This window comes from Cucurbita moschata, unplaced genomic scaffold (genome assembly GCF_002738365.1).
Source record: "Cucurbita moschata cultivar Rifu unplaced genomic scaffold, Cmos_1.0 Cmo_Scf00019, whole genome shotgun sequence".
NCBI lineage: Eukaryota > Viridiplantae > Streptophyta > Magnoliopsida > Cucurbitales > Cucurbitaceae > Cucurbita > Cucurbita moschata.
Genome location: NW_019268535.1, coordinates 109,106 through 124,547, shown reverse-complemented (window position 1 = coordinate 124,547; position 15,442 = coordinate 109,106). Strand labels below are relative to the sequence as shown.

At 37.5% G+C, this 15,442-nt stretch overlaps 4 protein-coding genes across 6 annotated transcripts; 1 reads left to right on the top strand and 3 right to left on the bottom strand.

The window, feature by feature from the left end:
• Positions 1–90: 90 nt before the first annotated feature.
• On the bottom strand, positions 91–6,034 carry LOC111456988 (putative phospholipid-transporting ATPase 9). The gene is made up of 11 exons (XM_023099081.1): positions 4,558–6,034; positions 3,106–4,448; positions 2,894–3,004; positions 2,531–2,807; positions 2,328–2,416; positions 2,113–2,227; positions 1,821–2,030; positions 1,600–1,725; positions 1,421–1,519; positions 1,126–1,317; positions 91–1,030 (listed from the first exon to the last, which is right to left on the bottom strand). The coding sequence occupies exons 1-11, from the start codon at positions 4,951–4,953 to the stop codon at positions 398–400; spliced, it is 3,591 nt and encodes a 1,196-aa protein (XP_022954849.1). The 5' UTR covers positions 4,954–6,034; the 3' UTR covers positions 91–397.
• Positions 6,035–9,555: 3,521 nt separating this feature from the next.
• LOC111457131 (peptidyl-tRNA hydrolase, chloroplastic-like) lies at positions 9,556–10,732 on the bottom strand. 3 transcript variants are annotated; one of them, XR_002712874.1, is made up of 2 exons: positions 10,241–10,732; positions 9,556–9,836 (listed from the first exon to the last, which is right to left on the bottom strand). XR_002712874.1 is itself a non-coding variant. In XM_023099287.1 (2 exons), the coding sequence occupies exons 1-2, from the start codon at positions 10,536–10,538 to the stop codon at positions 9,768–9,770; spliced, it is 363 nt and encodes a 120-aa protein (XP_022955055.1). In that variant the 5' UTR covers positions 10,539–10,713; the 3' UTR covers positions 9,556–9,767. The 3 variants fall into 3 exon arrangements, 2 of the variants coding, with proteins under 2 accessions (XP_022955055.1, XP_022955054.1); XM_023099287.1 differs by having other exon boundaries at positions 10,245–10,713; XM_023099286.1 differs by having other exon boundaries at positions 9,556–9,755; positions 10,245–10,713.
• An 81-nt stretch (positions 10,733–10,813) lies between these two features.
• On the bottom strand, positions 10,814–11,203 carry LOC111456683 (S-protein homolog 74-like). Its single transcript, XM_023098657.1, has one exon. It carries the CDS (start codon positions 11,201–11,203, stop codon positions 10,814–10,816), a length of 390 nt encoding a protein of 129 aa, XP_022954425.1.
• A 3,120-nt stretch (positions 11,204–14,323) lies between these two features.
• LOC111457288 (protein MIZU-KUSSEI 1-like) lies at positions 14,324–15,421 on the top strand. Its single transcript, XM_023099513.1, has one exon. The coding sequence runs from the start codon at positions 14,438–14,440 to the stop codon at positions 15,263–15,265; it is 828 nt and encodes a 275-aa protein (XP_022955281.1). The 5' UTR covers positions 14,324–14,437; the 3' UTR covers positions 15,266–15,421.
• Positions 15,422–15,442: the final 21 nt, after the last annotated feature.

Sequence of the window (15,442 nt, the reverse complement as noted above, 5' to 3'; positions counted from 1 at the left end):
TTCTCATGCTTCGCCAAGAGAATTTGGAAATGAACCAGTACGTCCAACATGCGAACCGAGAACTAAATGAAAAAATGTGACAAGAACTTGTAAAGAAACTTTAGCACATTTGATATGATTATTTGAAATGAATACAACAATTAACATATTTCCTACGAATTCATGAAGGAAAAAAATACTTTTTTTTTTTTTTTTTTAAACCATACGAGTTAGATATGGTCGTTTCAGCTACAAAAGCTTCGAACCCGAGCGGTGCTTCGCTTTGGTTGAATTGACAAGGAGCAGCAGAACAAAAGAATCTTTATGTACACCTGTTGGGTAAACATATATACACCGAGAAGAAGCTTCCCATGGAGAAATGTCAAATCTTTCTATGGTAATGAATCTCATCAGCAAACTAATGGTTCTTGAATTCTTGGATGTCTTCAAACCGCTTCGATGCTTCAAACCGAGCTGTGTAACCAACGGTCGTGTGTCGTAGCGATCTCTGTCTCACTACTTGACAGTATTCTGGATCGTTTGATTGCCCGTCTTCTTTCATCCATTGAATCATTTGATGGTACATTGGGAAGAACCGCATTTGGATGGATGCGTAGATGAAGTATGGGAGAAGGGATGCCCCGAGAGCTAATAGTGTGAGGATCCAAAACGACGGTGCCGGGGCGCATGCCTCGATGAAGACCTGAAATGCCGTGGTTGATATGGTTGGGTTCATAGCTCCATATGCCATAAGGAATAAGTACCAGAGAATGATGCTGCCCCAGATGAAGAGATGTTGAATGTATGTGAAGTAACTGATTGACAATGCCATTTGACAGTTCACAACCCAAACAACACAAGTGCACATGGTGGCACCCAGAATTTCCAACCCAACCACCTCTCCACTGTTGCGGAAAGCTTGATGTTCCATTGCCACAACACAGAAGAAGAAGATGATCACAGAACTCAGTAGTCCATTGAACACCCACCCGATAACTCGAACCCAACTAAACAACACATTTTGGACACCTTCTTGGTATAAAAGTGGGAACTGAAATGTCAAAACACAGGACTATGACCCATTTGACATTGTACTTGAGGTAGATAAAAGATTGCATCTATAAGAAATGGCGACGTTGGACTTACCTTAAGACAGTACCGGGACGAGACGTCTTGATCGAATACTCCCAATGCGATCACAGGGAGAGACGTAAAGAAGACGTTGTACAGCGAAAGGAACCAGTCATTGTATACAGCTTGGCCGGAGAATGATGCATACAACTCAAAGAAGAAGAGAGTGAACCCAAAAACGATGTTCTTGTAGAAGAAATAGCATATCTGCCGCAACAGAAACGCAGTCGGTTCGACATATTTCAAAACTTTTTCTCTGTTTAACAAGAAGCTAACAACATGAAGAAATGTTTATGGATCAAGTGTTTACCATGGAAGAGATCCTTCTGTAACACCAATGTCCATGCACAAGGAGAAGCCTCTCTAAATATCGAAACTGCGCTATTGCAATATCACTTGACATGACTGCCTGAAATTTAGAAAGAACAAGAAGTATGAAACTTGTTTTGATCACTTGGAAGATACAGTGGGGATCTGTTTCATATTTACCTGCATTCCTTCTACACCGCTAATACCGATCCCGATATCCGCTTCTTGGAGCATTCCGACATCGTTTGCACCATCACCAACTGCTAGAGTGGTGCCTCCTGTTTTAACCTTGACCAATTGGGTAACCTGCATTTATATCAGAAGGCATCGTGTTATATTTCTTGATTTCACCAGCTGAATAAACACGACTCGGGTTTAGATAGTTGAAGAAGTATGGTTACTTGAGCTTTCTGTTTAGGAGATGATCTGCAGCATATAACTGAAGCACAACCAATGGCAAGCTCCAGAAATAGGTTCTTCACATCATCCTCCAAAGCGTAGGTGAGGGACTTTCCATCAATTATCAAAGCCAATGCTTCCCGGGTTTTGGTCGAACTCGAAAGTAATGCCTTTGCATCAGTTAGTTGCTGCATCACACTTTCCTTGAACGCCTGAGAATCAGTAAGATCCCATCAGTTGGTTGAGCTGAAAATTATAGTTAAGCAGCAGCTTTGTGAATTTGATTTATGTTACCTTCATAGCTGCAGATTTTTGAGAATCTTCCACTTTGTCTAAAGCTTTCCCTTCCGGAGTCTCTGAACTGATAATTATTTGCCTCATTCCTTGTCTAAGTAAGCTACAAGCAAAGCTGAAGAGAGGACATACGGATTCGGGAACGATAAGCCGTTAGCGTTCTGAACAACATGAACTGATGCTCAAAAAATTGTATAGATTATTATGCTTATTACCCAATATTGATGGCAGTTTCCATTTTATCTCCAGTCAGAACCCATATTTTGATTCCAGCTTGAGCAAGTTTGTCAATGCATTCAGGGACCTAGCAACACAAAATAATCAATAACTTGTCAGTTCATTAATTCCCTGTTAGAATCAGGCAAGCTACTCATAAGAGTCGTTTCGTTTAGTTTTCCATGGCTTAATTCATTCATACCCCATTTTGAAGTTTATCTTCAACTGCTGTAGCACCAAGAAGAATCAAATCTTTCTCAACGCTTTCGATTAACTGATCGATTATGCCATCACGATCTTCGCTCACCGTGTTTTTGGCTTTGATGAATTCTTGATGAAATGTATTGAATTCCTCCTCCTTCAGCTCGCGGTATGCAAGCACCAAAGTTCTTAAACCAGCATCCGCATACTCATTGATGTGCACCTTAGTTTGTTCTTCAAACTCACTTCCATTCTTTGCAAGTCTTTCAAACATAACACTGCATTTCAACGTAAAAATTAATATGAGAAGATTCACTCTTTTATGCAGAGGCAAAAAGGAAAAAAGAAATGTTAGTTTATGAACCTGTCAGCTCCTTTACAAAGTAGTAGCAACTGTCCCTTTGCATTTCTTACAATCACAGACATCCTCTTTCTTGTGCTATTAAATTCCAAAACATCCAGTAGTTGATATGATCTGCAAAACCAGCCATGAAACCCAAGTGGTGATTATATGGTTGGGTGAATGATTCATAAGATGACCCTCCAAATATTAATTAGTAAGACGGGTGATCGAACCTTTCAACTTTTTTGGCGGAGGTCGGGTCGAACTCGCGCAGCAAAATGCTTGTCTGAGTCCTTTCATAGAATTCAAAACCGAATTCTCTGGCTGCAATCACAAAAGCTGCCTCATCTGGTGATTCAGCTTCATATGAAATACTTCCAGTTTCCTCATCAATTTCTGGCAATGCAGTGTGACAGATGGCCAGTACCTGTAGGAACTTTTGGATTACATCGGCTCGAGGCTCCTTCACCCAATTACCTTCCATTATTCTATCATCCTTGAAGTTAAACCCCTTAATGAGTGGTTTTTCACTGCTAAGACGTGCATTGTTGGCCCCTAGATTTTCAGGTAAACTTGACTCCTTTCTTCTTGCAAGAGCTCTCTCTACTTCTGTGATTCCTCGCCCGTAAGCAGTCCCGCCCACCGAACACTTGATAAACTCCATCGAATTGCAGGTCAATGTCCCCGTTTTATCCGAGAGTATGGTGTCGACTTGGCCAAGCTCTTCATTCAAATTTGAGGTACGGGCATGTGCGGGCGTATCAGTTTCCTCGTAGTACATGTGTGTATCTTGGTTGATGAAGGCACTCTGCAGAACTTTGACAATTTCTATGGACACATACAATGATATGGGAATCAAATAGCTAAAAAGCATAAGAGATGTGAAAAATTGCAATACTGCTGCAGCTGGAGCATTTTTCGGGTTGTAATACATTGTGGTATCGTCTGGCCTAAGGTACCATCTCGTACTTCTTCCATTATCGATATCGTCTCTAGTTGAAACTCCGAAGAAAATCGACCCCGCAATTGATATCAAAACCAAGACAGCGAACAAGAAGAACACAACCTTGTCCATCCTCTTTTCAATCTTGCTTCTCTTGGAAGGAGGAGCAGTTGAGTTCTGCATAACCTTTGTATCACGACCTGTGAAGATCACGACGCCGTATATAAAATCAGTGTTTCGCAGCTTCGAGTCCCGAAGAAGAAGCTGTTGAGGGCTGAGGGGGTATTGCTGCTCTTCCAGCTCCATACTCCCCACAAAGGCATACAAGTTTGCATTCGGATCTTCACATTTTATTATAGCCTTGAAATTCTGGAAGCTGGAATCTTCATGCAAGTTCGAGCTCGCTTCTAATGCGTTCTTCAGTTTCAAATTAGTTTCCCCGTCGAGATTCATCGTCTCGACGTAGCAAATCGCTTCCTCATAACTCGACGAAAGCAGAATAAGATCAGCAGGGAAGAATTCATCCTTCTCCACTTTAACTACATCTCCAACCTTCAATTCCATCCATTTAGTCTCAACAAACTCTCCATCTCGAATATGAACTTTCACCTCCCTGTTATTCATCTCCATATCCTGAATACAATTCCCACAATCACATTCTGAACAATACAGTAATGGTTCAAATCAGAAAAAGGAGATGCTTTCAGATTAGAGCAGCAGTTCTAATTTCAAAAGGGATTACCTGTTTGGTTCTCTTCCAATCTTCATGGGCCTCTTTGGCCATGGTGGCTCCAACAACAACAACAAGAGGAAGAACATTACTGACGGGGGAATAGGGCGAAAGAGGGGTAAAGGAAAGGCAAGCACAAAGGAGGAAATACAAGTTGGCGACCCTTCTGAATTGCTCAAACAAGGATTTGGGGAAGAATGAAGCAACGGTATATTTGGAAGTTTTGACATAATTGTCTCCATAGTTGAGAAGACTTGCCTCAGAGCTATCTGGATCGTTACAGTAAACTACCCTGGAGAAACCAGGCCCTCCAATTAAAGAATGCTCGTCTTTGAATGAAGCTCTTCCACAAGTAAAGGCATGAATCCTTCTGAAATGCTGCCTCCTTTTTCTTCTGCCACCACCCATTTTAAACCCCAACTAAAGCTTCCAAACCAGACCAAACCAGACCAAACCCTTCTGACACCTCGCTGATTTCTCAAAAATGGTCCCTTCAGACGGAGGAGGAAGAAGTAGCTGAAAAGAAATGGAAAAACTGACAGAAATTGAATGTAGAATGAAAAGTGGAGGATTTAAAGGAAGTCTAGAGGCTTAAATCTGAAAGCCCCAAATGGGCGGGCAGGACAGGACAGGGAAGGCAGATTCTATGAAGCAGACGAGTTTTGTAGTGTTGAAAACTTCTCTGTTTTGTTTAGGGAGGATATACCAAATCCTAAGCCCTCGGATTTGACTAACACCTTTGAAGACAAGACGGCGAATAAGAGATGGGTTTTTTACCAACTCGACCGAAAACTCATCTCAACTACTAAGATAAAACTACAACAAAGGGTAGATTTTGAATCTTAAATGAAAGCCTAAAAAGTAGAAACAAACCCAACCCCAATGGGATATCGAAAACTCCACCATTTTTTTTTTTTTTTTTTTTTCCTCCTTCCCACGGCTGCTGCTTAAACAATATGAAACCAGAGCTGGAATCTGATGTCAACGGCCAAATCAAAGACCAGAGATGGCGGAGACTTTTTCAGAAAACGTTGACCAAGCCCCTTTTCCCCTTGTGCAAGTCAATAAATTTTGATCTCAGCTGAAAAAGGGTACAGATTTAGCAGCGAAGAACAAACAGTTATACTCTGTGTTTACTCTGTTTCAATTCATTTGTTAACCAAGAACAAGAAATGGGGTGAAACTGAATCTGAATCTGAAAATGGAAAAGTGAATAAATGAAGTTCACACGGGAGTAAAACTGGGTTGTCACAGATTCAGTGAGTAAATACGAAACCCAGATGGGAATTTTGTAGAAAAAACGAGGGATGGGTTATTAAATAAAAGCGGATCGTGAGGTGATTGGTGTCAGAAATGGAGAGGAAAACAGTTTTAAAAGAAGGTTAATGGAGAGTGAAAGCGAGAGGAGAAAGAAGAGGAGGGAGGATCTGCAGAATATTTAGTTAAGAAGTTAATTTGAGGATGCTGATGATGATGATGATGGCGGATGAGGCTGCGTTGGGTTAGGGTCAAACTGGACCATTCACATGCTTCAAATATATTATCATACGAGCTCGTTTCCCAAATTACCCTTGTTTCATTTCCGAAATTACCTCTGGAAGGTGAGGCACTATTTTTAATTTATTAATTAATTTTGTTGTCTTCCGAGGCAATTATCTAACTTCTCGCTTACGGATGAGAAAGTGCCCAACGACGACTTTTCCACGTCTCCCCTCACTAAAATCATTACTTAAAAACAATTATTATTAAAATTATTTTTTCCAAATAAAATTATAATTAAAGAAAATTATAATATGTTACAAATTATTTAAAATTCGTAATTTCTTTTTTTAATTTCCTCTTCCAAAAAAGGCAAATGGGACCTTTTTTTCCACGATATTTCCAGCCGGTGACGATGACCCGTCTCAAAAAGCGCCATATTCTTTTGAGCCACGTCACTCCATCTTACCATTTTTTTTTTATTTTTCCCAATATTTCCGTAATTTCTTTTTGTTTTCCTAAATTACTATAATATCTTCTCTTATGTCCCATCAATAATTTTTCTTCTTTTCTTTTATTAAATCCAACTTTATAGCATCTCAGATTTTGTTTATACTTTAAATAATTTTACATTTTTTCCGATATTCATCTTTGAATTTTTGTAAATAAATAAATAAATAAATAAATTATCGGATGCATTATTCAAGCAAATTAGAACCACATGCTAGTACTTATTCAAACGTATTATTTAAGAAATTGGAAGAGCTGGTTTGTTTGTTTAAGTAAAAGTAAAATAAAATGTATTTATAAAATTTTATTTAAAATTGGTGTTTCTTTTTTTGAAGCAACTAAATTTGAAATGGTAACATATTATATTCCTTTCTTTATGCTAAGCCATCGGAATTTTAAAAATATTTGAAATTTAAAAAAGAAAGTAAAAGGAAAGAGCGAGTGAAAAACAAAAACCCCATTTGCTTTAAAGTAATGTGACATATTAATTAGCATGTGCAAAAGTTTTATTATTATTATTATTTAATGTAGTTATGATGTGAACGAAAATTAATAGTTTGAATTTTTGAATTATTCTTTAATTACTTAAAATAATATTTCGTTTTCAATATCTTCAATTTAGAATATTAATTGGAGATATGAATATTTAAAAAATGGAATTAATGAATAAATATTTTGGTAAACTAGGGACAAACTTGATACCACGTAGGCATATGTGCGTTGCCCATCTCACCCTCTCAAAGAAAGAATTTATTTTATTTTCTCCCCCAAAAAATACTTCCTTTCAAAACCCTAATAATTCGTACAGATCTTAGTCAAACTTTTCGGATTGACTCAATTTTTGGCGGTGTACACGTGGAGCCCCCACATTGTATACTTTCTAATTGGTAAAAAAAATAAAAATAAAAAGGTTCCGCGCAGTTTGTTCACGAGAATAAGTCTCCCATTGGTTGTTCAAATATTTATATATTGTTGCACTTTGAATGGAAAATTAAATGTAAATTACCTAACAATATTCGTTACACATTGCTCGTTTTTCAAACTCTTATTTAATCAATTAATCACCCTCTTCAATTTCTTCCTTACTATTTAAAGGAAACATTTAATTAACTACATCATTATTTTAAAATAAATTCCATTAATTAATGTATAATTTCGAAATCAATTTTTTTTTTTAGCATTTATTGAATGGAATGGAGACCAAATTTNTATGTTGGAAAATGGACCTATATTTAACCTTTTTTTTTTTTTTTTTTTTTTTTTTTTTTTTTTTTTAGTTTGATTATAAATTTAAATTAAACTATATATATATATTATTAATAAATTAATCCCCATGTCATCATATAATAAAGCACAATTATGTATGTATGTATTTATTTATTATTTAATTAAGTTTTAATTATTTGGCTGAATTCATTTTAAAAAAATGAATTCTACACCATATATTATTAAGATTTGTCCTATCATTATTTAAAGGAAATATATATATGTATAAAATATCAATCTTTTTTCTTGGGTTTGGAATATTATAAGATGACATTGAATTGAATGATGGACAAACTTTGTTTTCTTTTATTTATTCACGTGTTTAATGATGTTTAATATGACTTTAGTCTACTTGATATTCTAAAATTAGTTATAAATACTATTTTCATTTATATATATTTTATTCAATAAGCTACCTTAAAAGTATTTTTAATATTCAACTTATATTTTTAAAATTGACCAAATAACAATAATAATTTATCTATTGAATTTAAATATTTATTTAATAGTTATGAAAATCATGATAAATTTTTTTTTTTTTTTTTTTATATGGATTGATATTCAAGTAAAAAAAAAACACACACACACACAATTTAACCTCCATACATGTTGCTCTAATATTGAGGTTGATGAATAAAGTAAAATAATATTTTTTTAAAAAAATAGCAACTTTTTATTTCAAATATTAAAATTAATATTGGGAATTAATTAAGATATAAGAGGAAGAGTAGGAAAATGGTAGAATTTGAAGGGGTTAGGTGGGGATTGAATGGATGAGGTTGAGCTTCATTCAACTTTATGCCCACACTCTAATAACACACACCTTATTATATACTTTCACATTAATGGATGGGACAATCTTGAACGCATTCTTACCTTCCACGTTGAAAATAATAATAATAATAAAACTTATAAAAATCATTCACAAATGACCAAATTCTTATGGCTTCCAATCAAACTATTTGAAATTGCAGGTTCCAACTCTTTTTCATTATATACATATTATACCCATATATTTAAATATGTGGGGATATGAAAGTTATATTAACATAGGAAAAACATTTATTTAAATGATTTAAAGAAGATGTAAAAAGACAATACTATAATAATTAAATCTTCAGGTTTCTGTAAGCACATGAGAGAAAGCTTCACCCCAAGCCCACGACCCACGACCCACGACCCACGACCCACAGCCCAATTGAATTCCAACTGCAAGCGTTGCAAGATCTCTAACGATCACTTTGTTTCGACGCGTCTGATTGGCGTGCAATGAAACTACAGATCCAAGGGAGTTCCAGTATGCCATTTCCTTGGCGCCAAACCATCGCGGAACCGCCATCGCGATGGCCTCGTCCTCGTTTCATGATCCCATCAGCAATCGCCTTTCTATCCCGTGCCGATTGTTCTTCAATTCGCATCCATCGAGTTTCTGCATTTCTTTCCAATCATATTATTCAGAAAGATGGTGAGCGTGATCGCTTATGCCTCTGCTTCTGTTCTGTTCCTGATTCAGTGTTAGTGACAACAGATAAATTTTGTAGAATTCTTTCCGAAAAAAGAACTTTGAAAAAACCTATGAAAGAATGCTCGTTTGATTCACAAATGCCAATATACATATATATGGTAATTTGGGACATTTCCTATTACCATCCATTATCCAAAAAAAACATGCACCTATTTAATTAGGAACAAACAAATCTATTCAAATATGTACTTATACATGTATCTATGCATGTACAAGTGACCCTTCAAGAAAACTAGCGGTTAGATAGTACTTCTAAGTTCTAACCAGATATTTTAATTTTATCAACTGTCGAGAATTGTAAAAAAGCACTAGGTAAGAACAACGAGTTTGTTAAAATCTGCACACCTTACCCAATCAGAGCTTTGAAGGAAGTACTACTCATGGATATCCCTTCAACCACAGCAACAGCATCCACCATCTCAAAACCTACCTGGAAAATTAATCATGGCATCATGGACTGCCATGCTTCAATTCGTCTTAATAAAGGGCATCCAGACAACACTCTATATGGCTAATAACAAAATCAGCAATAAATAAAATATCATTCCACAGCTTTGTAAATCAACATAAATCATAATTTCCTCGAGATAACCACAATTGCATGCTCGGAAACCTATCCTAAGGGGGTTCCACACGATAAACGACATACCCAGTTAACCCAATAGAAAATAAGATCAACATAGTTGTCAGTGAAACAGAATTTAATTTCCCACGCAAATACTCAAACGAATTCAATCGTGAGCCTTCAACCTTCATTCACCTCTATTCCCTATCCTTTAAAGTCAGTCGAGTCGGTAAAAGAAAAAGAAAAAAAGAAATGAAAAAATCCCTAGCGCTCGATATAAAAGGAATAAAGAATAAATGGTACAAAAGAAAGAGAAAGTTGAATTGGTATACGCAGAGATAGGAGCATACGGACACTATGGCGCGTGCGTTCATACTTCTTCCCGGGATTCCCAAGGCCAACGATCAGCCATGGCTTGGGCGGCGGCGCGGGCTTGTTCTCCTCCAAAGCGAGCAGATCGGGGGCCAGAGGTGAGGAAGTGGACATGGACGCAGTAATGGAAGAAGTCATCGACGAAAAGATATGCAAACTTGGGGGATTTAAGGATAGAGAAGGGAAGGAAATGGGTGTTCTGAAGGTTCGGAAACAATGGAGACAAACAGGAAGGCGCAGGGCGGCGAGTGAAGATAGAGAAGCAGCAATATTCATATCTGGTGGGGCGTTTCTTGAATGATTTGAAGAGGGGAAGAGAAGATACAACAATGGCAAGACAAGAGGCTGTGATTTTGGTTTGATAGAGAGATTGGACTGATTGAGGATTGGCGGGAGGAACCAAAATTAATTTAACCTAATTTATCTTCCTCTTTGCCTCTAATTCCCATACATCAATTATATAATTGAACTAAAATAAGAGTGAAAAAAAGCTTGAGAAATAGAGTTTTTATTGATAAAGCATTATGCATCACCTTCCTCATTTCCAATCCTCATTTCCAAGGGTACACTAATTCATATAAACCGAAAGCACCAAGACGTATAGAAATGCCATCGTCTTTTGCAACCCAAATGCAGGTATTACGATTACATCGATCACTAAGCCAGTGGCTTTTCTCTGGCCAAAACACTTGACCAGAAGCCTGCCCACGTTTGCTGCTAAAATTGCACCAATATAGTGTTGTTTGCAACACGTTTTCATGGAACTTCCAAAAATATTTGTCTCCAGCCTTGATCACATGCTCGCCTAAATCGTCGTCTTTCGACTTGCAATGAACTACCAAAGTAGAATCCTTCAGGTCGTTCACAATATCCACTTCCCAGTTAGAAAATTGGTCAATCAAACTGGAATCCGATTGTGCAAAACATGAGTTAATAATCATGTTTGATTCAAAAGCAAGCAAAATGATGAAACAAAAGATGGTTTGAGACATCATTTTGCTTGCTCACTTTTCTTTTTACAACCCAATTTGGTTTTGTCTGATTTGGTTTTGTCTCATTTATATAGCACAATAGAATTAGTATACGGTTATTAATTTTCTAATTTTATTTATCTAAATATATACAATAGGATCGTGCGTACCATAACTAATAAGGTGTGTTATATATAGGAGGTTGTTTCTCGGGTATATATAAAAAAGTTGACTTGACTTGTTTGAATCAAATAATGTTAAGAATATTTATGGATATTGTATTTGTTCAATTGCACCTTTTTTTTATTTAGAAATATATATTTTTAGCTATCTTTAATAGAGTTGCGCTAACCAACTTATGCTAATTTCCAATATGATATGTATGGGCAAAACAGACCAAGTTGATGTAACAACCCTAGTTTTCTATTGAAATAGAAACATTATCACATGCATGATGTGATTTTTCAATGCCAAAACATGCATTTAAAATCATGGGTAAAAACAATGTGATGGATGGCTGTTTATATTTAATTTCACAAGGTAGTTTAGGCTGGGACTGACTGGCATGTTTATACCAAGTCTAGAAACGGGAAACTAAGATTCTTTAGTTATAAAAAGCTGAAAGTAGAAAACAAAGAAGTTGGTGGTTCATCATGAATTTTACTACAGAATTTTGTTGTTTGAGGACTTAATTATTGTTGTTGTTGGAAGTACTTCAATAAAGAGTATCTAACGATGAACTTTTGTATTTCTTATCCGATGAGGAGTGTTTTTAGAATGATCGACACTGCTTGAATTTCTTTAACAGATTGGACAAATTTAACAAAAAAAAATAAAATAAAATGCGACATAGTGTGAATCTGAGTCGCCCTTTTTGATTTTTCCCTCATCTCATTGTGCTCTTTCAAACTTACCAGCATCAGGCTTGAATCTGATCACTTGGAGGGAAACTAGTAATGGCCATCACGCGAACATCTTCTACTAAATGTGAGACTTGCTCTATGATTAAATGGTTGGCTTTACCTGCTACGTTCAGCAAGGTTGCTGCGTCTGAGTACAGTTTCAAACCTATGGTAATATTTTTTTTTTTTTTCTTTTTCTTTTTTTATTGTTCTAACTATTTTGTCAATATCTGCCTCTGGTGACCGTGCTGACCCATCCATTCAATGTTCGCAGACGTTCTGCTCCCCTCTTAGGATCCTCTTCTATTCCATGCCAATACCGCCAAACCTTAGAAAAGGAAGTCAAGTTTTTAATAGTGAACATATCTTGTAGAAAAACTGCATAGGGATTGGGAACTATTTTCAATTGGAATTACTTAGGCATTGTTTGGAAACTATTTTCAAAATTGTTTTGTGTGTTCCGGAATAAAAGTCGCATAAAAACATATTTGGATGTCTGCTTTTTGAAACTAAAATTTTCTACTATTAATTCTCACAATTGAGTTATTTTTCATTCAAAGATAAGTAATTGTTATCACAATTACAAACTCGTGCGTAGTGTTTTGATAGTATTAGTCACTACTCATCCATCCCAGTTATTAAATAATGCTTTAAGAAATATATGAAACTATTTTCCGACAATTTTCGAGTTATCTAATGAAACTACCTCCATAATTTTTACAAATCATTCAATTATTGATTTTGAATTTTGAATTTTCTCCAACGGGGTTCTTTGAGAGGGAAGCGGAGCAATGCAGTATTGCAGTTGTGTGGACCGAGGAAGAAGCATTGCCTGAGCTGCAGAGAATGTTCGCAGAGGCACATGCAACTGTAATCGGTGGAGCCCCTGCTTCTAGTACTAGACACCCAGAGCTTGATCCAAGTTTAAGAGAATTAACTGAAGGTGTTTAACAGAGTGCAAACACTAATATCTGAACGATATCAGTTTCCAGTTTCTGAACTTGTACGTTTTCCTCCTGAAATGTTTTGTATACAATCATTATTTTGGATTAACTTATACATTCAGTAGTCTTTTTTAGGCTTATTCTTTTGCCTTTTAAACTGCCTGATCTGCTCTTGATTTGTGCATTTCTCTGCCTAACTTATACATTCAGTAGTCTTTTTTAGGCTTATTCTTTTGCCTTTTAAACTGCCTGATCTGCTCTTGATTTGTGCATTTCTCAGATCTTCCGCTGATTGGGCTCGAGTTACACCCTCCGGTTGAGATCCAACTACATCATTACAACGAGTTCTCATTCATCATCGGTGGGTCAAAGTTGAAATAAAAAAGGGTATGGGAGTTTACAACTCATTGGCGTACATTTTTGCTCAAGTTTTTACTTTCTTGCTTTTGTCTCTTTCCCAGCTTTATGAAGACATGAGTGTAAGTAGTTACAGTAGAATAACTTCACCACCTGCATTCTAACAGTTACTCCAAACAAATCACCAACTTCTTATAGATACCTATAGCCAGCGGTACCAAAACCAGATTTTGATCCATAGATGCTGTGGTCGAGCTATGGCGTAATGCCAGCTCAAGGCGATTGGCGACTAGGATTAATTTATGTTTAGTAGTAGGCCATATGAAATACGCTAATATTTTTTTCCCCAACAAATGTAGAGTTTCCCTCCTCATTCATCGTTATGGCTCATTAAACTAGAAGTTGGTACAATGTCTACTCCACAACCAGCAAAGGCCATGAGATTTCAGTAACTCCAGAGATAAGCCTTACGTCATCTCCTATGATACTTCGCATCTCCCTAAGACAGCTCAGAATTTCTCAGAGGTTACATTTTCCGACCAATGTTCATTGCGAACAGTGTTGTCTCCACTCTTTTGTAGGGTCTCCATCCCCGCCTCCCATAAGTTTTACTCCTTTGAGATTTGGGTCAAAATGTAAAAAGGGTCGGTCAATCAAAATCCCTCCCAATCCCCACTCTCTCGCTCCCTCTCTCCCTCTCTCTCTCTCCCTACAAGAAAGTGAAAGAACACTCACTTTGTCTCCTCAGATTCCCTTCTTTTCCATTTTTCATGTCCCTCTATACCTCTCTCTTCATATTTCATATATCAGCTGGTGGGCCAGTGTGTGTTTCTTTTGTCAGGATTCTCTTGCGCTGCCTAGAAAATAAAGAATTTTGAGTACTGCCCCCACATACCAAACTAAAGGGAAGACCCCAGAATCTCTCTCATTCTTTTATATTCTCACTCGGTCTCTTCTGAAATATTTTAAGGAACTGTCCTGCTCTCTTCCTTTGCTTTCATATGAAGACGCTTATGGATTCCTCCTCCTCCAGAAGACACTTCCACTGGACCCAGAAGGTGGGAAGTGAAGAAGAAGATGACCAATACCCACTTCCAACCCTCAAACCTACCTCCGTGGCCGCCGAGCTGGAAGAGATGAAGAAGAAAAACAGAGTCGTCTCTCCAGAGCCGCAGCCACCGCATCCCGCAGCCCAAGTACAAAGAAGGAAGATGCCGGCCGTTGCAGTTGCTCGGTTGCGTTCGGTTCTCACAGTTTTTGCCAAAAATCGGTCTACCCTTTCACCGGGTCTGGGTTCTCGGGTCGTCGGAACCCTTTTCGGATCTCGGCGTGGGCATGTGCACTTTGCATTCCAAAGAGACCCCAGCTCCGAACCTGCCTTCTTGGTAGAGCTTGCGACGCCTATTAGTGGCTTGGTAAAAGAAATGGCGTCTGGATTAGTCCGAATTGCATTGGAATGTGATAAAGAGAAAGAAGGGGGGAAAAAAGCTGTGAGACTTCTAGAAGAGCCGCTGTGGAGGACATTTTGCAATGGGAAGAAGAGCGGTTTTGCTACGAGGAAGGATTGTGGGGCTAAGGAGATGAAAATCCTCAAGGCTGTGGAGCCAATTTCGATGGGTGCTGGTGTTCTGCCAGGAAACTATGAAGCTGAAACCGAATCGGCTGGAGCTGAGTCGCCTGAATCTGAAACCGGTTCTGATAATGAGATCATGTACATGAGAGCCAAATTTGAGAGAATTGTGGGTTCTAGAGATTCTGAAGCTTTCTACATGATGAACCCAGATAGCAATGGAACTCCCGAACTCAGTATCTATCTGCTTAGAGTCTAATTAAGCTGCAGCCATGAAATCTCTGGGTCTTGCTCATTTCAAAAGAGTTTAGTCAAGCCTTGATGGCTCCATAACCTTACTTTTGTTTTAATTTCCTTTCCTTTCTGATCTTTTGGGAAAATGGTTAGTGGGTTATTGTATTTTGTTAGAGTAGGTGGGGGGGGGGGGGGGGAAAAA